This window comes from Aotus nancymaae, unplaced genomic scaffold (genome assembly GCF_030222135.1).
Source record: "Aotus nancymaae isolate 86718 unplaced genomic scaffold, 86718_ANA_hifiasm-v0.15.2.pri h1tg000058l, whole genome shotgun sequence".
Taxonomy (NCBI): Eukaryota; Metazoa; Chordata; class Mammalia; order Primates; family Aotidae; genus Aotus; species Aotus nancymaae.
Genome location: NW_026988472.1, coordinates 18,212,532 through 18,236,867, shown reverse-complemented (window position 1 = coordinate 18,236,867; position 24,336 = coordinate 18,212,532). Strand labels below are relative to the sequence as shown.

The 24,336-nt window shown below is 37.6% G+C and overlaps 1 protein-coding gene across 4 annotated transcripts in view; it reads left to right on the top strand.

Moving 5' to 3' along the window:
- USP9X (ubiquitin specific peptidase 9 X-linked) overlaps window positions 1–24,336 on the top strand; it is a 156,184-nt gene that overhangs the window by 61,221 nt on the left and 70,627 nt on the right. For 2 of the 4 annotated variants that reach the window (XM_064364411.1, XM_064364413.1), the window contains exons 12-20: window positions 1,310–1,516; window positions 3,866–4,002; window positions 5,863–5,996; window positions 14,381–14,468; window positions 18,593–18,935; window positions 20,228–20,323; window positions 21,062–21,273; window positions 23,047–23,287; window positions 23,512–23,661. In XM_064364411.1, coding sequence (XP_064220481.1) covers window positions 1,310–1,516; window positions 3,866–4,002; window positions 5,863–5,996; window positions 14,381–14,468; window positions 18,593–18,935; window positions 20,228–20,323; window positions 21,062–21,273; window positions 23,047–23,287; window positions 23,512–23,661 — 1,608 coding nt within the window. Of the gene's footprint in view, window positions 1–1,309; window positions 1,517–3,865; window positions 4,003–5,847; window positions 5,997–14,380; window positions 14,469–18,592; window positions 18,936–20,227; window positions 20,324–21,061; window positions 21,274–23,046; window positions 23,288–23,511; window positions 23,662–24,336 lie in introns of all 4 variants that reach the window. The other 2 variants (XM_064364410.1, XM_064364412.1) reach the window with 1 other exon arrangement.

Below are 24,336 nucleotides of genomic sequence, written 5' to 3'. Positions count from 1 at the left end.
AGTCATATATCTACGTTGATGCCATCATGTTGCTTTTTGAGGCCATGTTGTGTAATATCTTTCATCAGTTGCCAGGGTTAGGTTTGTGAAAGCTCAAGTGGTCAGTGAATTTGTGGATTAAGAACATAAAGACCTTATGGCAATGTGCACTAAGGGCTGTTCTATTAACAACTGGCATTAGATCCATTAGGTCACCAAGGTTTCTTGTTAAAAATAACATACTGACTAGTGGGAACATAAATTGCTATAGCCACTTTGGAAAATATTTGGTATTTAAGTTTAAGATTCTCATGACTCATCAACTTAACTTCTGAATATACACTTGAGAAACTCATGCTTATGTACACCAGGATATGTGTTCAACAACACTTGTAGCAAAAAAAAACCCTGGAATGTTCATACAGTGGAAAATTTCGTGGCAATGAAAGAGCAACTCATCCACATGGATGAGTGTAATAAACTGAAAGTTGAAAAAAGGAATAAAGTCACACAGTAATTCATGTACCTTGATTACATTAATGTAAAGTTCCGAAATAGGCACAGCTGGTTTCTGGGGTGTTGCTTACCATGTATTATTTTTTACCTGGGTACTAGTTACACAGGTGTTTACATTGTGTACTGTAATAATGTCTAAATGTCTTAGGTCATACATCTTCATTTTAGAAGTGAGTTTTAATCAGGATCCTGATACAGTCCATGTGTATGTCTTTTAAGTTTCTTAGAAACTAATCGTTCTTCTGCCGTTTGACATCAGGTTCATTTCGATTTACTGTCTATAAACACCGATTAGCAACTTAGTCCATTTTCTGCTGTTATAGCGACAAAGAACAGAATTTTATTTGACTTACAGTTCTGAAGATTGGAAGGTGCAAGAGGCATGGTCCCAGCTTAACATGAGTTTTGGAGGGGACATTCGAACAGTAGCAGTAATTTTACACATAAGGCTTTTCCCATATTGCTTAGCAGCATCCCCAGCCTCCACTCACAAAATGCCATCAGTACCCTACCCTTCCCCCAGTATGGTAACCATGTTGTATTACAATACTACTTCAGAGGTTTTTAAAAAAAATGTATTTAAGAGTTTTTAATGGTGTGTGTCTTCTAAATTGAGATAATGTATCATTTATTTTTCCTTTTTGGAATTTACCCTATAAAAAATATCAGGTTAACTATATTTTCAGATCTCATTGAATAATTCTGTGCTCAGCTAGTTGTTTTTCTGATGAATTTGAATATTGTTAACCTGGCGGCAGTTTATGAAGTGGTGACTAAATATGTGTTGTTTTCATGTCACTTAATTTTTTTCTAGGCCAGTTGGACAAATGCGAGTAAAAAGCAACGTGAAAAGCTACTTGAGCTAATACGTCGTCTTGCAGAAGATGATAAAGATGGTGTGATGGCACACAAAGTGTTGAACCTTTTGTGGAACCTGGCCCACAGTGATGATGTGCCTGTAGATATCATGGACCTGGCTCTTAGTGCCCACATAAAAATACTAGATTACAGTTGCTCCCAGGTAAGGGTGTACCGCTTTGCTCTCTTTTTGTGACCTTTCCCCTTCGGTTAGAGGGGCTTAGTTACAGGATAGTTCTGTATTACTCTGACATTGTTAGTTTTTCAATGATTTTTCGGAATTGACTTTTTTTGTTCATTAGTCTGCCTTAGGATCTGTACATCAAGGTTTTGTGACTCATCTGAAGAGCATTTTAATCTCCTTGGGAGAAAGTATAAACAGAACAGATTGTACAGTGATGGTATTGTCAAGTGTATGGTTCTGAAATGCCAGTTTTGAATAGATCATAAAATATTAAAGCTGATTAGGGACTTCAGAGGGAAGAGAAATTAGGTTTTCTTGGCTCATAGGGAAGTTAAGAAAAATTAGTAGAATATCCTAACTAGTAAAACATTCAGTGCCTCCACAATGAGCAAATCACACAATTTCCCTGCTACAAATTCTAATTTGTAGCATTTGTATTTTTTAACACATGGTAAAGTGAACATTGCTGAGTAATTTTTCACTTGTTAATAAAAACTATCTGTTACATTGATGAACTGGCATTTAGGTAAGAGCTAAGAAAAGCTCAGGAAGGTATATTAATGTAGATACTACTCAGGTTTTGACTATGCAAGTTTACTTGCGACAGTTTGTTCAAAGTATTTATTCACCAAATTAAATAGTGATAATTCATTAAACCAAGGGTTCTTCTGAGGAGTCTTGAATCAAAGCAATACATTTGCTATCAGGGCTTTTAACTAGTAACTTCTCTTTTAAATATCTATTAGTATCAGTGCCTGGCATAGTGTTTTACACATTCATTCATGAATAGGTACTGGATTTCATTGAATTTAGTAGACTTTGCCTTTTGTCAGCTTCAACTTTCATTTATTGTTTGGGAAATAAATTTGTAAAAGTCATTCTCCAACTGCCACCTTTTTCCCTTCTGCTTGCCAAGACTGCTGTCAAAGTATACATTTGATCATAAATTTTTTCATGACCTTAAAAAGGTATACACTATTAAACCCAGCAGTTCTACTTAGAGAAATTTCTTCTTAGAAATCGTGAAAAAGGATAAAAAGAGGTACCCACAAGGACATTCATTAGTGTTTATAGACATGAACATGTGGAAGCTTCCTTAATAATTACCTTTTTTTTTTTTTTTTTTGAGATGGAGTCTCACTCTGTCGCCCAGGCTGGAGTACAGTGGCATGATCTAGGCTCACTGCAACCTCCGCCTCCTGGGGTCAAGCTAGTCTCCTACCTCAACCTCCCCAGTAGCTGGGATTACAGGCGTGTGCCACCACGCCCGGCTGATTGTTTTGTAGTTTTAGTAGAGGCGGGGTTTTGCCATGTTGGCCAGGCGGGTCTCGAACTCCTGACCTCAAGTGATCCACCCACCTCAGCCTCCCAAAGTGCTGGGATTACAGGCATGATAATAGTTTATGCGAGGTTGTATTATGCAGCCATTAAAAGGATTATTGATGTAGAAAGACTTTTACTAACGTAGAAAATGTTTAGTGTATATCATTTAAGAGTATCATTCTAATTTGTTACCAAAAAAGGAATATCTGTATATTACAGAATAACTCCAAACTTGAGGAGTTTAAGGGAAAAAAAAACCTTCACAAAATTGTTTTCCTTTCCCTGTTTGCAAAAATAAAACAATCCAAGCTTACAAAATTGTTAGACACACAAACTTGCAGTTACCGATTACTATTGACTTTAGGGAAAGAGGTGAAGGTAACTAAGGTTTGAGAAGTAAAATACCATAGTAGAAATAATTTTGAGTTTATAACATTATTAATTTTTGACTGTTTATATTTGTTTCTGTCCCTTTTCTCTCCTTGTATGTATGTTTCTTTATTTTGGTGATTATTTTTAAATGTGGTTGCCATTCTATTTTCTTAGTAAAATATACATTTTTAGTATTCTTCACTGTACTAAAACTTGACCTATTTAGAGTAACAGTGTGTTGTTTTATATTAATTACGGATTTTATGATACGGTAGAATCTCTTAAAATACTGAATAAAACTCAATACCTACCCTCTGGCAAACTTGGAAAATCAAACTTTCTGTCAGTGTGCCTAATACTTAGGATCTGTAATGTGTGTAGATATATTTCAGTCCATATAATACTTAGCTTTTATAATAGTGCTGTACTTTTTGGAGTTTTGGTAGTAAATGTGAAATAAAAACAAACATAAAGCTTTTATTATTATTTAAATTAAACTCTTTACTGTAACTACAACATGATGCTTGTGTTGCCAATCTTAAAAGAAAAGCTTTTATTTTATAATTCTCAAAATAATTTGAAAATAAAATTCTCCTATCAATCTACTTAAAACATTGAAATCATTTGTTTAAGGACCGTGATACACAAAAGATCCAATGGATAGATCGCTTTATAGAAGAACTTCGCACAAATGACAAATGGGTTATTCCCGCACTGAAACAGATTAGAGAAATTTGTAGTTTGTTTGGTGAAGCGCCTCAAAATTTGAGGTAAGACTTTCTAACATAGAAAATTACAATATTTAAATTTATGTACTTTATTGAAAAGAAACAGCGTATCAGCTGGCAAATGCAAATATTAAAATTAGTGGAGTGAGAAGAGGCTATATAAGAAATGTTTGTTTGGAACAAAAGAATCCTTTATTATGTCTACCTCCTTTGTTTTATTAATGAGGAAGTAAGCCACAGTTAAGTGATAAATATCCAGAATCAAGATAATATTGCCTTTGGGTTCTTGGTTCAAAATTATTATTATATGCATACTATATTTCTAGCAAGTATGCCAGGAAGTTTCATGGTATGTGTTTAAAGTTGGATTAGACCACAAGGACATTTAAATTGATGAAAGATGACAAGATACAGTTTCATAATTTTTAAACATTTATTTTAGCGAAATTTTAATAGCTATCTTTATACTATCTTAGGTGTCAAATTGTGGTTACTGAAATAATTTGTCCTTCTATTTTCTGGTAATGGAGTTGGAATTGATAACATGAAAAGGAAAAATAGTGTGGAGAGAAAGCAGGGTGCAGTAGAAGGAATATTCACAGTGGAGTCAGGATTCGTAGGCGTGAATCTTGTGTCAAACCAGGAATTTAATCTGGTAAAAATTCTGTAATGAATCATGTTTGGCCGGGCATGGTGGCTCACCCCTATAATCCCAGAACTTTGGGAGGCTGAGGAGGGCGGATCACCTGAGGACAGGAGTTCGAGACCAGCCTGGCCAACATGGCGAAACCTCGTGTCTACTAAAAAATATAAAAATTAGCCAGGTGTGGTGGCATGCACCTATAGTCCCAGCTACTCGGGAGGCTGAGGCACTAGAATCACTTGAGCCCAGGAAGCAGAGGTTGCAGTGAACTGAGATTGCACCACTGCATTCCAGCCTGAGCAACAGAGTGAGACTGTCTTAAAAAAAAAAAAAAAATTATATTTTATTTATGTGTAAGATTAAATGATTGCCAAGATCCTTTACAGCTCTAGATTACCTAAGACAGAAAAGGTCATGTGTATGTCTTTATTTAAACAGTTGAACTTTGTCTCATTTCCCCTGCCCAAGGCTAGAAAAAAATTATCAAATTGGAAAAGGTGTGGAGATAAACAGTGTAAGAAATTGAGACATTTATCTCATTAACAATATTTATTTGAGGGGCATATTTTGAGTATGTTTGGCCCATTGTACATGTGCCTTTCAGCCTTTCTCAAATGAATGCATTTATCTGTCGAAGTAGACACAGTAGTTCACATATTCTCCCAAGGAACAGTGGCTTTGTCTCCACTAAAATAGTAGTTTTGGCTGTGAAAGTTGATTGGTTTCAGTGAAGGTAGCAGAACAGATTAGGGTTTCAATGAAGATAGCAAAACAGATTAGTCTTTGTGGTGACATCTACACCTATGGGCAAACTTGGCTACAAACCAAGTGTCCCAGGATGTTTTCTTAAATAGCTAATAAATAAAATTTTACTGAAAGCATTTTCTTTGATTAAATTCTTCATTACAACTATAGCGTAGTCTTACAAAAAATGTTTCTATTTCATAATTTTGGGAATAATTACGTAACACAAGCGCTTTGGTATTACTGAAGTATAGAAATTAGTTGTTGAGGTATACTCCCATTTGGTAAAGTTAGAGAATACTGATGGATGCTTTTTGTGTAAAATAAGAATAATGTAATAAATGTCTCATTTTTTGAAGAGTTTAAGTTGGTTGTGATTTTTTATTAAAGTAAATGTACAAAAGTATACTTTTTAAGTTTTTAATTCAGTAGCTAAGAATTTAGATAGTACAAACTCTTCTAATTACAACAGAGCTTAATTGCCTAATTATATTGTTAAGTTCTTCTCGTTTCAGTCAAACTCAGCGAAGTCCCCATGTGTTTTATCGCCATGACTTAATCAATCAACTTCAACACAATCATGCCCTAGTTACTTTGGTAGCAGAAAACCTTGCAACTTACATGGAAAGCATGAGACTGTATGCTAGAGGTATGTATTGTAAGCTTAAATGAACTATGGGAAATAACAGTGACTCTTTTTGCATTAATTATCTTAGAAATATAAACCATGTTCCTTTATGGGTTTAAGATCCACTATTACTCCCAACTCTTAGACGACCTAAACTGTAGGCCAGCATTTTAAGGCTCTTCGCTAAGTGCTTGCCTTCTCCTATTCCCCTTGTTAAGTAAATTTTTCTTCCCTGCCTTGGGAGCTCTGCTTACCTTTGTTACAATTGATTGCTACCTTCTTAGGAATGTACTTGACTCATTTTCAACCTTTATGTCCTTTACCTCCACCTTTAGCTTTTTAAAAGGAAACTTGTTTTGTCTAAATCTGTTCTTACATTATAATTCTTTTACAATTCCAAGCCTGTGTTTTGTAAGTGCTTCAAGACTTCATGAATTTAACAATCATAAGAGTAGAGATGGGAGGCTGGCTGTAAGAATCTAGATGTTTACATTGGCATTCAAAGTGTGAAATTGTTTGAACATGTTTAGGATAAAGTTTCCTATGATTTCAACAGACCCTGATTTAAGTGCCTGCCGTATGTGGAGCCCTGTGTCAGTGCTCTTTTACCCTCTGACAGTTGTGTCAATCTGTGTGTGTAAGAGTGGGATGGCTTCTCAGTATATTCCTCCTCTGTCTTATGACAAATTCATGCCCCCTTCCCTATTGATACTTTGTAGTTTCAAGTTTGTTTCCAGAGCAATATATAAGAAAATACTGTATTACCAATGTTAATGATAGAGTTAAGCATACTGATTACTCAACTTACCATTCATTTCACGTTATGTACCATTCATTTCATGTTATGTAGGATCTGCAGAAGCCTATAGTATGTTAAAAATGAGAATATTTATAATATTATTTGAGGAGTAGACTTTTGACATTGTTGAATAAAATCCCCTGGTGCTTATGAATTACCAGATTTTTGCTTAATACTTACGTACATTTCCCAATAAAATTGAGATAAACATAAAAATTAAGCAACTCTTCTGATATTCTCAGTGATAGTGTTGACTCTGTTCTTCCATTTATCCCCTCGGGGCCAATAGATTGTAGAGCTATACAAGCAATGTAAGTGTTAGGCAGCTGATGAGCAACAGGCAGTGATCTTAGCATTTCAGTCCTAGTTTCCTTCTAAGCAGTATAATAGAACAATCAAGGCAGTATAGACATACAGCCACGTGATTTATGTTCTATGCCAAAAGCACTCAAAATCAGTGAGATAAACAAGAGGTTTATGTGTAGTATACCCAAGCATTTGGGTCTAGTATAATATAACTCAGACTTTTTGTTATGATTATAATCTCTTCCTGGTGGTACAAAGCCCTCATGGTTACCAAGGAGGGCTTCCCAGAGTGGAGCCATATAGTTGATAGGTGCTTTAATGCTAATTTTTATTTACTTTATTTGCATGTGGTGTTCAATTTCATTGTCAGAAGTTGGGGACCCTACTGTCTCACTAGGGTTTTCTGCTACACTTTAATACAATTCTACATGAGTTACTGCCTCATTTCAACGTTGTCACAGGAATGATGACATTCTTCAGTTTCCCCTCCTTATGTTGTCTGTATACCTGCAAACCAAGAGATGTGAGTCTGCATAGTCAGATTGCCTAGGTCTGAAACATGACCCAAACATTAGCTGTATGACCATGGGCAGGTTATTTATGCTAGAATAATGTCTGGTGTATAGTAGATTCCCCTCTGAATTTATTAACATCATACCTTTTCTTTCTCCCAACCTTGGTATCTTCTCTTCTCCCAATTTATTACACTACTCTTGATTAATACTGATGAGTCTGCAGATACTTGAATATGGGGGTGGGGGGAAATAATATTTAAAACTAGTAGAATTCTTCTATTAAACTTTTTACAGTGTTAAATTACTTCTGTGGTAATGTCATCCAGTAACATTTCTGAATTTGCAATTCTAAAGTAAATTGTGAGGTTTGCCTCTGTAATAAAATTGTTGGATGAATCCCATTAGATATGAGGCATATTACTTGGCAAGATAACATCAGGCTTCCACAGTTCACTGATGTTCTCAATTTCTGATAACCATTTTACCAATGGTTTGTCCTGCCTGTATTTTATTTTCACTAGCATCTTTAGCTTTGGGGGGAAAAACATTTCCTCAGTAAGCATGATCAGCTGATTTTTACCTTCTATAAACATTTAGGTAAAAGAATTAACTTAGTAAAATTCTTTACAGTATTTATTCATGTCCTCATTACAAGTGCTTTCATACAGTGGTACTTACACAAATCATTCTTTAAAAGTTTTTCATATGCATACAGTAAAGTATAAACTACCTTTTAGTTTTCATTCAAGTTTTAACTCATTGGTAGAATAGTCATTGTACTGACTTCACTGCTTACTGAAAGTTTAACTATTTTTTCTTGTTTCTGGATAGAGTGGGATAACACAACTTCACGGTGGGTCAGATTTTTGCACTCCGTTTACTTAGGACTGCCACTTTCTGTTACTTCTTCCCAGTCTTTTCCATCCAACAGTGACAGTTTTTAGGAATGTTTTCCACAGAAAAATATTTTTTTTTTTTTTTTTTTTTTTTTTTTTTTTTTTTTTTTTTTTTTGAGACGGAGTTTCGCTCTTGATACCCAGGCTGGAGCGCAATGGCGCGATCTCGGCTCACCGCAATCTCCGCCTCCTGGGTTCAGGCAATTCTCCTGCCTCAGCCTCCTGAGTAGCTGGGATTACAGGCACGCGCCACCGTGCGCAGCTAATTTTTTGTATTAGTAGAGACGGGGTTTCACCGTGTTGACCAGGATGGTCTCGATCTCCTGACCTCGTGATCCACCCGCCTCGGCCTCCCAAAGTGCTGGGATTACAGGAGAAAAATATTTTTTTATGAGTGTCATTCATCAACACTGCTCTGTTAAGATGCAAATCCTGTGCTAGATTTTCTCAGTTTGGACTCATTCCTACACATCAACCATGAAGTACTATTAAGTCTGTGTGGCTTCTTTGTGGTTTAAAAATAATTGGGTATTACCCATTTTGTGAACAATTTATACCTTCCTGGAGAAATGGCTGTTTCCAGGCCTGCAGCAGGGAAAGTACGACATGATCCTTGATCATCCTATTTCAGAAAGTAAGAAAGTGCTCGACAATTATGTTGACTTGTCAAAAGGACACAGGATTTTGGCTTTCACTCGCCATAATTAGGTCAAAAATTAGTAATGAAAATAAAATAGGAAAATACTAATATAAACAAAAATGCCAACTAACAGATGTAGAGTATATGATGAAAATAAACCCGAGGGGGTGAGGATTTTCATGTCTGGAATGACAGAGTAAAATGCTCAGCAGACCTTAACAAAACAACCATTTAATTGGAGAAAAATATGAAAAATAGTCATTTAAAGTACCTGAAAATTGTCCTAAGGGAGTATAGCAAATGAGGGGAAACACTCCAGAAAATCTGTTTTCAGAAAAACAGCAAGAGTCTGTAGCATTTGAGCCACAACTTACTCTCTTCTCCCCATGCTCAGATACAACTTTCTTGTGTGGAACCTCCACTCCAGGTAGGTATAACTAAGAATCAGGGGCTCCCCATGGCTGCCAGTCTAGGGCTATAGTTTGACCACACGAGGTGCAGTCTGCTAGCATTTCTGATCCTTTTCAGTACTATATGGCGGAAGCTCTGTTCCAGGCAGTCATGTCCAAGAAAACTGAGACTCCTTTACCCCACTCAGTGCCTACTTGGAGTGCAAATGCTTTACTTAAGGCATAACAGGCTGAGAATACTGGGGCTGTGATTATCTCCAACTTAGCTTGCTCACAGGGTGGAAATTATATGTCAGGGAGTGCAATCTGAGAAAATCAAGAGAGTTTGATCCCACCCCTCAACACCGGCACCATTTCTTAAGGCAGGAATATCATGTTGGGAGAAGTTAACTACTGTCCTGCCTTCATCTCCTGCATAGTAGCATAGATGTTCTGGCCAGATGGAGAGAGAAGGTGTGAGGATGCTTTGCTCAGTAGTTCTGCTTGAAGGGACCAACTTTCTTTGGACCAGACCATGCCATGCCTAAAGGTATCATCACAAATGGAGTTTTGGGTGAAGAAGAATTAAGAGTGTACTTGTGGCTCCCTTGTACTGGTATCAGCAAGTCACACAGATGAGCAACAAGAAGTTTAACAGAAAGATCTAGATAAAGTGCCAAGACAAACCCTCTTGTGTTCACAGTTAACCCTGGGGGTCAAGAATGCTATGTGTACGCATTAGGCTGCACCTACGCAGAAACAATCAGAGCTGGACATGGGACAAATTGAAAACATTCCCCAAGCTGCATGTTGATCCATCAGCAAAGGGTGAAAGCTTCACCAACACAGTGGACTTAAATACATCTTTGACCAAACAGAGCACTGGATGAATAATAAGCTACCCTGACTCAGGGGTAACTCTTCGGAAGCCAGACGTGAAAATTACATGTATCCCTGGCAGTATGGAAGACTGTGTACATATTCAAGACTGTGTCTTTGCCGGAGTGATTGAGAAGGGATCATGCAAGCTACTAGTCTCTGACTGAACATAGGACAAAAACATAAACTTTGTAAGTGGTGTGATAGTGGCCTCTAAGCCACACAGGCATCCAGTGGCAAAGGGTAAAAATCTACTAGTCAAGGAGGCTTAAATACAGTGTTTGGCCAATAAGGGGCTTATACTGACCCAGGAGCAATTCCTAGATAGGCAGTCTAAAGGATTAAAAGAAGGGGGAAAACATCTGGGCAGACCTATCGGAGGATATACCCTGTGAGGGAAATAGACTTCATAGACTTAGCCCAGTCACTGAACAAGCAAGCAAATGAGTAGGGGAAGGGAAATCAGTATTCAGGTTGTTGCAGTATATCCAATACCAGATTTTGTTGACAAAAATTGAGGCATGCAAACAAATGGGAAGATTTGACCTGTAGACTGACACAAAAACTACCTTTGGAGGAGGCCAGATGGAGGGCTTTGTTAGACTTGACAGCAAACACTTGAATTAGAAATATGCTCCTAGAACTGAAGAAAACCATGTCTAAAGAATTTTTAAAAGTATGATGACAATATCTAATCTAAATTGGATAGTAAAGAGAAATTTTATTTTAAAAATCATGTAGAAATTTTGTACTTGAAAAGTATAACCAAAATAAAATATTCATAAGAGGGGCTAAACAATAGATTTGAGCTGGGAGAAGAATGAATCAGTAAACCTGAAGATAGATTAGTAGAAATTATGCAATCTAGCCAGGCATGGTGGCTCATGCCTGTAATCCCAGTACTTTGGGAGGCCGAGGTGGGCGGATCACAAGGTCAGGAGCTTGAGACTATCCTGGCTAACATGGTGAAACCCCATCTCTGCTAAAAATATAAAAACTTAGCTAGGCATGGTGGTACACACCTGTAGTCCCAGCTACTTGGGAGGCTGAGGCAGGAGAATCACTTGAACCCGGGAGGCAGAGGTTGCAGTGACCTGAGATCGTGCCATTGCACTCCAGCCTGGGTGACAGAGTGAGATCTATCTCAAAAAAAAAAAAAAAAAAAAAAATGCAATCTGAAGAACAGAGGAAAAGTGAACAAGTGAACAGAATATCAGGAAAATATGGGGTGCCGTGAAGGGGACCAACATACTTATAATGGGAATACCAGAAGAATGAGAGTGACACAGACATAGTCACTGAAAATGTCCCAAATTTGATGAAAGATAAGAAGCTCAAAGAATTTCAAATAGGGTAAATGCAAAGAGCTCCGGGCTGAGACACGTTATAGTCAAAGAGAGCAGTTAGAAAGTAGTAAGAGAAAAATGAGTCGTCCTGCACAAGGAAACCCCAATAAAAATTAACAGCTGATTTCTCATCAGAAATATTGCAGTCAGAAGGTAATAGGACAACATACTCAAAGTGCCAGGGTTAGGGGACAGACCTGACAACCAAGAATTTTACATTCAGCAGAACCATCTTTAACATCTGAAGGCAAATTAAAGAAATTCCCAGATAAAGACAGAATTTGTTGCTCTAAGACTTGGCTTATGAGACATCTTAAAGGAAGTAGGCTAAAAACAAGTGACATCAGATAGTGAGAGTATTCCAAATTTGCTGAAAGTATTCAAAAAATATTTGAATGCTGTAAACTAGCAGTCCCCAACATTTTTGGCACCAGGAACTGATTTTGTGGAAGACAGTTTTTCCATGGACTTGGGGGTGGGGGTGGGGGACTCGCAAGCAAGGTGGTAATCCTCACTCATCTGCCACTCACCTCCCACTGCGTGGTCCCGTTTCTAACAGGCCACAGACCTAACAGACATCTGTGGAATACTCCGAACAACAGTAGAAACTACTAAAACCACATCCATCTTAATAGATGCAGAAAAAGCATTTGTCCAATCCAACCTCTTTTTAATATAAAAAGCCTCAAACTAGGAATAGAAGGGAACTTCCTCAACCTAATCAAGAGTATCAAAAAAAAAAAAAAAAAACCAACAGCTAACATCATACTAATTAATGGCAAAAAGACTAGTTGCTTTCCCCTTAGGATCAGTAATGAGACAGCGATGTCCACTTCAGCCACTTCTATTTAATATTCTGCTTGAGGCATTAGCCAGGGTAACTAGGCAAGAAAAAGAAGTAGACAACCCAGTTAAGAAATGGATGCAAAGGATCTGAATAGAAGTTTCTGCAAAGAAGGTATATAAATGGCCAATGAGCTCTTGAAAAGATGCTGAGTATTATTAGTTATTAGGTGAATGAAAATTAAAACCACAGTGAGATAATACTACTTCATACCTACTAGGGTGACAAAAGACAACAGTAAATGTTGATGAGGCTATGGAGAAATTAGAGCCTTTGTATGTCCCTTTTGGGATTGTAGAGTGGTACAACCACCTTGCAAAATGTTAAACATAGAATTTAGTGTATTACCCATTCCCAGTTACATACCCAAGTGAAATGTATACATAAATCTGTACCATGTGAATGAACTTTGAAAACATTATGCTAAGTGGTTTTGAAGAAGTCCGTCAGAAACGACCACATATTGCATGATTCCCCCCCAACTTTTTTTTTTTTTTTTTGAGATGAAGTCTCACTCTGTTGCCTAGGCTGGAGTGCAGCGGCACCAACTCGGCTCATTGCAACCTCCTGACCCCAGGGGATCCGCCCACCTGGGCCTCCCAAAGTGCTAGGATTACAGGCATGAGCCACCTCACCCAGCCTTTTTTTTTTATTGTTAAAGAGTGACAAGCTCTTCCTATTGCCCAGGCTTGAGTACAGTGGTGTGATCATAGCTCACTGCATTCTGGAACTCCTGGCCTCAAGCCATCCTCCCATCTCAACCTCCCAGGTAGCTGGGAGTAGAGGTGTACGCCACCACACCTGGCTTTTTTTCTCCCTATATTGCTCAGGCTGGTCTTGAACTCCTGGCCTGAAGCGATACTACTGCCTGGGCTTCCCAAATTACTGGGATTATAGGCAAGGGCTAAAACTTGACTTTCTTTTCAGTTTCTTAAGAAAACCTCTTCAAGTATAAGTCCCAATGTTGATGAAATTTGCATTCATGAAGTAGACCATGTTTATGCCTGTTTGCATATTCCAATATGTGTGGAATTAGAAAGTAGTTGGTCGTAATATGTGGGGATTTTTTTCTTTATCAAAGCATCAAAACCAAATGTTTCCAGACATTATGAATGTCCCATCTTTGTAGCACATCAAGAGTTTGTTCAGAGAAGAAACATCAATGTTTTGAAGACTTTGATTACCAGTATCCAAAGGAGCTCACATAATTAGAATCTTTAAAAATGACTTGCACATACCATAGGGTCTGGGATCTGATATGGAAATACAGTAATTAATGCTGAAGAAAAATGACACAATTGTGGACATTATTAACATGGTAATGATGATTATATAATAAGTTGGTCATGTAGAGTAGCATCTTGTGTTACCCTCCCTTCTTGGGTGTAAATTAGTATTTTTATGCCAAAATATTTTTTTCCTCATGAAAATACCTTTTAGTATAACAGGTAAGCAATTGAAGAAAAAATTTTTGTCTTATCAGTTCACATTCACAGACCACTTAAGTCGGTCTTAGGCAGCAATCATAAATTGCTTCATTGTGTGTGAAGGTTGCACGAAGGGGTTGTGCTGAAGAATTATTTTTGATAGCATTCTTTTGGTTATGTAACAGGAAAGTATTTTTATGAGGAAAACAGGAGATGGATAAAAACCACCAATTAGTAGAATTTAGGTTGCCTTTTAATGATAAAGGATTAATGACATTTTAACTGACCTAGTTTCTTAGGTTGAAGTCAGCAGTGATTTGGTTTATCCATGTGTATAATGCATGATTTTTTTCTTAATTTGCAGACCATGAAGATTATGACCCACAAACTGTGAGGCTGGGAAGTAGATATAGTCACGTTCAAGAAGTTCAAGAACGGCTTAACTTCCTTAGGTTTGTTTTATACAATTAGTGTTGCTCTCTTTAAGAAGCAGATAAGGAATATAGAGTGAATAGACTATATAGCTTGGTCTTTGTTGGGTGGCCTTTTCCCAAGTCATATAAGACATTTCCCTATATTTGTTACTAAATACTTTACAATGATTGGCTGAATTTTAACTTTCTTTGTTGCAATATTTTAAGAGAACACATTTTTAACCTTTAGAGTTTATTTCTGTTCTTCGTATCTGTTTATGCTGGAAATGGTGGTTTTTTTGCTTTTGTTTTTGTTTTGAGACGGAGTCTTGCTCTGTTGCCAGGCTGGAGTGCAGTGACACGGTCTCGGCTCATTGCAACCTTTGCCTCTCAGATTCAAGCAATTTCCTCTACCTCCACCTCCCAAGTAGCTGGGACTACAGGTGCACGCCACCACGCCCAGCTAATTTTTGTATTTTTAGTAGAGATGAGGTTTCACCATGTTGGTCAGGATGGTCTTAATCTCCTGACCTCGTGAACCGACTGCCTCGGCCTCCCAAAGTGCTGGGATTACAGGTTTGAGGACCGAGCATGGCCAACCAGAAGGAGGACTATACTGACATAATGATATCACGGACACTAAGGAAATGGGGACAAAAGGCTGCTAGACCAACACCTCAGAAGAGTGGGTTGAGTCTTCTGGCGCCTTGTTTATTCTAACAGTGGCTGACAGGCAGTCTTAAAGTCATGTGTTAATGGTGTAATTTCTGATTGGCATGAGGAAAAATGTTTATTAAGATAAAATGTAGTATAGGGCTATGTTTGCTCTACAATATTTAGCTTTTGATGATTACACACTTACAGATGTGCAAAGTACCTTTGTTAAAAATTTCAATTGTCAGGCTCCGTGGCTCACATCTGTAATCACAACACTTGGGGAGGCCAAGGTGAGCTGATGGTTTGAGCCTAGGAGTTCAAGACCAGCCTGGGCAACGTGGCAAAATCCCATCTCTATAAAAAATACAAAAATTAGCGAGGCATGGTGGTGCTCACCTGTAGACCCAGGTACTCAGGAGGCTGAGGTGGGAGGATCACTTGAACCTGGCAGGCAGAGGTTGTAGTGAGCTGCGATTGCACCACTACACTCTAGACCCTGTCTCAAAAAAAAATTTTTTTTTTGATAAGAGGTTTCTTTTGAATTCCAGAAAACAAATGTAGCAAAAGAGCTTGTTAAGTGTGCTAACAGAAATGCCCAGATTATCACTGCTTCATGAAATCTATTCCATTTATTATTTTGATGATGTATTCTGGAGAGTTTTATCCTGGACTGTGTTATAGATTTCTATTTATTGAATTTGGCACTTATTTATGGAGAAAATTTTAAGTAGCTGCATAATTTTAATTTGAGGAAAAACCTCTACCAAATTTTAAGAAATTTGGTATTGGTTTAAAGTGCGTAGTTTTTCTGTGTGTTTTGTTTTTAACCACCTGGATAGAAGGACTTGCCTCCCCACATTGAGAGTTACTGCCATTGTAAGTAGTCATTACTGATTGGTATGTGTTATATGTCCCTTAGGGTTACTAGAACAGAGAAGTGGTTTCAAGCCCTTTTGCATTTTAAAGTTTGGAATCAGGAACTGTTGTAGTTTCTACCCTTTTCATACCTCTATGTGAGCTATATCAACTAACTCAAGGGAGAGGAACCTGACTTTAATGCTTGCTGTGTGTTTGGCCTGTGCCAGACACTTTATATTTGCTCCGAAGCAACACAGTTAAGCAGGTGTTAGTCCCATTTGATCAATAAGAAAACCAAGATTCCAGTGGCTTAAAGTAGCTTGTTTGAAATCCCACAGCCAGTATATGGTAGAATTGTACTACTCAACTAGGTCTCTTTTACTTAAGTCTGTGGTCTTCCTATTAGACCAGTAGTTTTTTAGACCTGTGTAGGAGCTTTAGGGCTTCTGAGTTAAGTTCCTTCAAGATTTCTGAACAGATACAGTAATCAAAACAGCATGGAACTGGTATCAAAACAGGGATGTAGACCAATGGAACAGAACAGAGGCCTTGGAGGCAACACCACACATCTACAACCATCCGATCTTTGGCAAACCTGACAAAAACAGGCAATGGGGAAAGGGTTCCCTGTTTAATAAATGGTGTTGGGAAAACTGGCTAGCCATGTGCAGAAATTAGAAACTGGACCCCTTCCTGACACCTTACACTAAAATTAACTCCAGATGGATTAAAGACTTAAACATAAGACCTAACACCATAAAAACCCTAGAAGAAAATCTAGGCAAAACCATTCGGGACATAGGTGTAGGCAAGGACTTCATGACCAAAACACCAAAAGCATTGGCAACAAAAGCCAAAATAGACAAATGGGACCTGATCAAACTCCACAGCTTCTGCATGGCAAAAGAAACAGTCATTAGAGTGAATCGGCAACCAACAGAATGGGAAAAAATTTTTGCAGTTTACCCATCTGACAAAGGGCTGATACCCAGAATTTACAAAGAACTAAAACAGATTTACAAGAAAAAAACAAGCCCATTCAAAAGTGGGCGAAGGATATGAACAGACACTTTACAAAAGAAGATATACATGAGGCCAACAAACATATGAAAAAATGCTCACCATCACTGGCCATTAGAGAAATGCAAATCAAAACTATATTGAGATACCATCTCACACCAGTTAGAATGGCAATCATTAAAAAATCTGGAGACAACAGATGCTGGAGAGGATGTGGAGAAATAGGAACACTTTTACACTGTTGGTTGGAGTGTAAATTAGTTCAACCATTGTGGAGTTGCAGCACAGTTTACAATAGCACAGACCTGGAACCAACCCAAATGCCCATCGATGATAGACTGGACAGGGAAAATGTGGCACATATACACCATGGAATATTATGCAGCCATCAAAAACGATGAGTTCGTGTCCTTTGTTGGGGACACGGATGAACCTGGAAACCATCATTCTCAGCAAACTGACACAAGAACACAAAATCAAACACCGCATGTTCTCACTCATAGGCGGGTGTTGAACAATGAGAACACATGGACACAGGGAGGGGAGCACTACACACTGGGGTCTGTTGGGGGGAAATAGGGGAGGGACAACGGGGTGGGGAGTTGGGGAGAGAGAGCATGGGGAGAAATGCCAGATATAGGTGAAGGGGAGGAAGGCAGCAAATCACACTGCCACATGCACCTATGCAACAATCTTGCATGTTCTTCACATGTACCCCAAAACCTAAAATGCAAAAAAAAAAAAAAATTTCTGAACAGGCAATAGGAAGTTTCCCATTTCTCCTTTCTTTTTCCCCTCCCAACAACTGGAGGAGTTCTGCTTTTATTTTGTATATCAGATTTACAAATGGGATTTTTATTTGAAGAAGGTTTTACACCATCTTTAGGGAAAAAAAAAAAGAAAACCTTTGAAAATTTAAGCAGTTTTAACTCATAAATACTGATGGCTTAGTTATTTGTGAAAGTCACTTAATTGAATACCTCATTTTTCAATGATGCCATATGAGCAGGATGTTAAGTCTTGTTTTGAGACAGGATCTCACCCAGGCTATAGTGCAGTGGCACAATCTTTGCTCACTGCAACCTCCGCCTCCCAGGTTCAAGTGATTGTCATGCCTCAATTTCCCCTGTAGCTGGGACTACAGGCGCAAGCCACCACACCAGGATAATTTTTGTATTTTTAGTAGAGACGGGGTTTCGCCGTGTTGGCCAGGCTAGTCTCCCTCTCATCCTCCCAAAGTGCTGACATTGCAGGCATGAGTCACCGTGCCCAGTCTAAGTCTTTTATTTTTAACTCAAGCTATTAAATGTGCTTTTTCCCAAAAGTCTGGTTTCAAAGACTAAATGGTTAAAAGTTCAGAGGATGAATCTTTTATTCATAATCAGCTAGCCGCATTTCAGGCACATAGTGGGTTTTCAGTTGTATGCTTGTTGAATTAATTAGTATCTAGTGGGAATTTTTTAATTATCAGGTAAAAGTAGAGAAATAGGTTCTTTTGAAAGAATGGATGTCTTTTTATCTATATAGTTATAATGGTGAATGTATTATTTTATATGTAATACAGATAGATTGACTTTCAGGATAAAAATTATATAAATCTAATTGCCAATTTTTTGGTTTTTTTCAAGATTTTTATTGAAGGATGGCCAACTGTGGCTATGTGCTCCTCAGGCAAAACAAATATGGAAATGCTTAGCTGAGAATGCAGTTTACCTTTGTGATCGTGAAGCCTGTTTTAAGTGGTATTCCAAATTGATGGGAGATGAACCAGACTTAGATCCTGATATTAATAAGGACTTCTTTGAAAGTAATGTGCTTCAACTTGATCCTTCTCTGTTAACTGAAAACGGAATGAAGTGTTTTGAGCGATTCTTCAAAGCTGTGAATTGTCGAGAAGGAAAACTAGTAGCAAAAAGGAGAGCCTATATGATGGATGACTTGGAGTTAATAGGATTAGATTACCTTTGGAGGGTAAGTCAAAAGTAGGAACTCTGTAAATGGTGTCTGATGTACTTTTTCAAATAAGTGAGGAATTGTAATTTTGCATATAAGCTGTGCATTTTACTCTGATGCTTATCTCAGGAGTTTGGTATAGTTAATAATTGTTCTTTTGTACTATTACATCATTTGTCAGTGGGCTTTTTATTCTCTTTTCCTCTCCCTCCTCCCGCCACTAATGTTCCTTTTGCCTTAGCTTAGAATCTGTGAGTTCTATAGATATGCACTAAACATACAACTCTTTCATTCCTCCCCTGTGGATATTAATGTTTCTTCCCAACTTTTCATTCAGTGTCGATCTATTTCCTCCTCCTCAATGTTTCACTGTAAAATAGAGGACAGAAGAGAGGACTTGTATTTAGTATAGATTATGAGTATATGCTTTATTGATACTTTTTACCTCGTGATATTTTTAAATACCGGGGGGAACAAAATACTATCTTTTTATACTATCTTAGGCTGATCTTTCTATTTTTATAGTGCTATTATTCCTGTCTTTAAAAGTCTGACCTGTTATACAGCAGTTTATATTGTTGTTTGGATATCTATGAATTATTTTTCTGCAAACCATAGATAAAGATGTTTAGTGTGGCATTGGAGTATTTAAAAGCTTTTCATTAAGCATGTGGTTTTCAACGTTGTTTTAAACAACAGAAACCCATCTTAAAAATCAAAATTTGCACCACACTACAAAATGTATACTGACTTGAACAAGGAAAACCTGTTTTCTTACTGTCTCCCCATGCTTCCCCGCTTCCTCCTCCCCAACCCTTTTATAAAAGGGGTCAACCCTGAAACAGTTCCTCAAAGACCCCTAGGGTTCTGAACATAGTTTGGAAACCACTAATGTAATTAGATGAATGATAAAGATTGATAGAGACTGGGGGTAGAGTAGTCCTTTATGCTAAACTGTGTTTCATGTAATCTCTTATTTCCTGCCAAATAATTTGAATTTATTCTTGAGTGTCTCACTTGGTTATCAAGATGTTAAATTATAGGGTTAAATAATAGTGGTCAAAGCATATTTTATTTTTATAAAAATGTACCTTTCGTTCTTAAACAAATTGTTTTATTCAGAGACTTTGATTTTGCATTTATTATTTCTTTTGGTCTGTCCTCACTTAATTATACTTGATTATCAAAGTCAGCTTGCTGTTAAATCATTGAATAGTGTATTTAAAATAACTGATGATATAGTTTGAATTTAAATGCTCAACAAAAATGTATGTTGAAAGGGATGAACACTTTTTTCATTTTGAAACCAGGTCGTGATTCAGAGTAATGATGACATTGCCAGCAGAGCTATAGATCTCCTCAAAGAGATATACACAAACCTTGGTCCAAGACTACAAGTCAATCAGGTGAGGATTGATGTGCATTAAAACTTCCATATATAATTCTTTCAGTTCCTATTTCTCTTATACAAAAGAGAAAAAATACTATTTAAATGAATCTTGCCTTGATAATTGTCTTGAAGTTACTGGGTTTGTTTTTTGTTTGTTTTTGAGACAGAGTTTCACTCTTGTTGCCCAGGCAGGAGTGCAATGAATGGCGTGATCTAGGCTCACTACAACGTCTGCCTCCCAGGCTCAAGTGATTCTCCTGCCTCAGCCTCCCGAGTAGCTGGGATTACAGGCATGCACCACCACACCCAGCTAATTCTGTATTTTTAGTAGAGACAGGGTTTCTTTATGTTGGTCAGGCTGGTTTTGAACTCCCGACCTCTGATCTGCCGCCTTAGCCTCCCAAACTGCTGGGATTATAGGCGTGAGCCACTGTGCCCAGCCGATTGGGTAATTTTTAATGTAACTATTTATTATATGTTGAAATGACAAAGAAAGTCTCTGTGAATTCATTTTGATGCTAACAACTAATCCTGAAGCTCATTTTTGACTATCTGGTTTATATTTGTTAACTTACGTAGTGCTAGCTTCCTTTTAAGAAACATAATACATTTTATTATTATATGGATTCTCTACTTAAATATGACTGTTAATTGAATGCTATGTTTAAATTAGCCATTGCCATCTTTAATTGGATTAATGTTTAATTTTTACATTTTGAAGCAACTTTGTCTTTATTTGGTCTGTTACTTGTAGGTGGTGATCCATGAAGACTTCATTCAGTCTTGTTTTGATCGTCTAAAAGCCTCCTATGACACGTTGTGTGTTTTGGATGGTGACAAAGACAGTGTTAATTGTGCAAGACAGGAAGCTGTTCGAATGGTTCGAGTATTAACTGTTTTAAGGGAATATATAAATGAATGTGACAGTGATTATCATGAGGAAAGAACAATTCTCCCCATGTCAAGGTTTGTGAATAACTGATCTATTGGTGCTAATTCTTAATTATTTGATATTTTCCTAGCCATCTGGTAGAAGGAGAGCAGAAACTTTTCTTATTTGAAAATTGTTGTCTTTGCCCATTAAAAACATTTGCATCTCATAGAATTTTTTTTAATAACCTCCCCCACCCTCCCATCTGGTATTTTGTTTGGGTTTTTTGGGCGAGGCATTCTTACTCAAGTTGTTTCCTGGTTTTCTTTTTGTCTTTGACGTTATTACCCATTATAAGTGGATTTTTTGTTTGTTTGTTTGTTTTGAGACAGGGTCTTACTCTGTCAACCCAGGCTGGAGTGCCAGGGTGTGATCATGGCGCACTGCAGCCTCAACCTCCTGGGCTCAAGTGATCTTCTCACCTCAGCCTCCCATGTAGCTGGAGCCACAGGCACAGGCCACCACACCTGGCTAATTTTTTTTTACTTCTTTGTGGAGACGGGGTTTCACTACGTTGTCCAGGCTGGTTTCAAACTCCTAGGCTTAAGCAGTCCTCCTGCTTTGACCTCCCAAAGTCAGCCACAGTGCCTGGCCTGTAAAGAACTCTTAAAAGCTGCTTTGCATGGCAGTATAAGAAATATTTTCAAATGGTGTTCATAGTTTTGGGATGTTTTTTATTGTCAGTGACATCATTTTTTTTTAAAGAGTTCTGTTTATTAACCATAAAACTATGTAAAGTTACTTCTTGAATATGATTTTTATTTTGCATTTTACTTTAAAAAAGATAATATACTAATATAAATAGCATTTTGGAGTGAACTTTGATACAAAGGATTTTTTCCGGAAAAAAAACGTACATTGTGGCATTTTTGTTGATGCTTTTAATAAAGTGTATAACTGTCCATTTTACATGTGAAAGGTAAACTCTACCTTCTTTTTTTCAATTTTTTAAAAATTTTATCGATACAGACAGGGTCAACCTATGTTGTCCAGGCTGGTCTTGAACTCCTGGACTCAAGGGATCTTATTTCCTTGGCCTTCCAAAGTGGTAGAATTACAGGTATGAGCCACTGTGTTCAGTCAGCCTTTTACATTCGAAAATAGTCTTAGTGAGTTGGGCTTTTACAGCATGAAAATAAGTGTTACATCTTGGTTTTAATTTCTTTTCAGTAGACACCTCATTTTCTGCAACCATAGATACAAGACAACAATAGAATATGATTGTTATGTTTTTAAATATTGTTTATGTTTGTAGTTAAAAGGAGCAATACTTTTTTTTTCTTTTGAGTTTCGCTCTTGTTGCCCAGGCTGGAGTGCAGTGGTGCTATCTCCGATTACTGCAGCTTCCGTCTCCCAGGTTCAAGTTATTCTCCAGCCTCAGTCTCCCGAGTAGCTGCGATTACAGGCACCCACCACCAAGCCCAGCTTATTTTTCTGTATTTTTTGTAGAGATGAGGTTTTACCATGTTGGCCAGGCTGGTCTTGAACTCCTGACCTCAAGTGATAGACCTGCGTCAGCCTCCCAAAGTGCTGGGATTACAGGCATGAGGCACTGTGCCCAGCCTTATTTTTAAGATACTGAAAATAATACAGGTTGAGTATCCCTAATCCAAGAAATCCAAAATCTCTCTGGTCCCAGACATTTCATATAAAGGATTCTGAGGCTGTATTAAGTATCTTTTATTTCACATCCTCATATTTAATAAAGAAAATACTCAAATGTTAAATCCCCAGCATTATTTTCTTGGCAACAAAATTTCCTAGTCTGCTGAATATGATAATGTCTGTCTTTCTTTTTCCCCCCACAGAGCATTCCGCGGTAAACACCTCTCTTTTGTAGTTCGATTTCCAAACCAGGGCAGACAGGTTGATGACTTGGAGGTATGGTCTCATACAAATGATACAATTGGTTCAGTACGACGATGTATTCTCAATCGTATTAAAGCCAACGTAGCCCATACAAAAATTGAGCTCTTTGTGGGCGGCGAGCTGATAGATCCTGCAGATGATAGAAAGTTGATTGGACAATTAAACTTAAAAGATAAATCGGTATGTATGTATAGTTAACAAATTTTTCAGTAAAATCAAACCTGAGACTCTCGTTTAATCAGTAAATACTAATTGAGCATTTGTTATGTTTGGGGCTCGGTGTTAGGGTTATAGCATTAAAATGTAGCATGTAGTCTTTTGGGTTTTTTGTTGGTATATCACTAAGTTTTGTGTTCTGTGTATTTTTCCTTGTTTTTGATATTAACATAGTATATCATTTTCAGCTTATTACAGCCAAACTTACACAAATAAGTTCCAATATGCCTTCAAGCCCTGATAGCTCTTCTGATTCCTCCACTGGATCTCCTGGAAACCATGGTAATCATTACAGTGATGGTCCCAATCCAGAAGTGGAAAGCTGTTTGCCTGGAGTGGTGAGTAGATACAGTTTTGAACTACTGTATGTAAGGCATTATGCTAGGGTCTTTGAGAATAAAATATATAGGATGGTTCTTTCTTTTATGGTGGAACTTACAGTTTAATGAGACACAATAACAAATAACTATACAGTTAACCACCAACTTCAGAATGGAGCCCTCTAAAAGGTAATTGTAACACAGTTGGAATTTAAAACATAATTCCAACTGTGCCCCAAATCCTGCAGATGACCCTGTGGAACCATGTATACAAAAAGTTAGCCCTCCATATACTTGGGTTTTGCTTCCTGGAAATACTGAAATTTCTATCCACGTTTGGTTGGGAAAAAATCTGCGTGTAAGTGGGCCTGTGAAGTTCAAACTTGTGTTGTTCAAGAGTCATCTGTATCACTTTTTAAAATTTATACAACAAAATGGATCATTCTTTTAGAACTATTTATGAGCTGGGCTTGGTGGCCCACACCTGTAATTCTACCTACTCAGGAGGCTGTGAGGCAGGAGGATTGCTTGAGCCCAGGAGTTTTAGGCTGCAGTGAGCTGTGATTGTGCCATTATGCTCTAGCCTGGTCAACAGAATGAGACCCAATCTCTAAACATATAAATAAATGAAAACAAGAACTATGTTGGAAAATACCTGTAATCTTTATCAGATTGTCAATAACATATCTTATA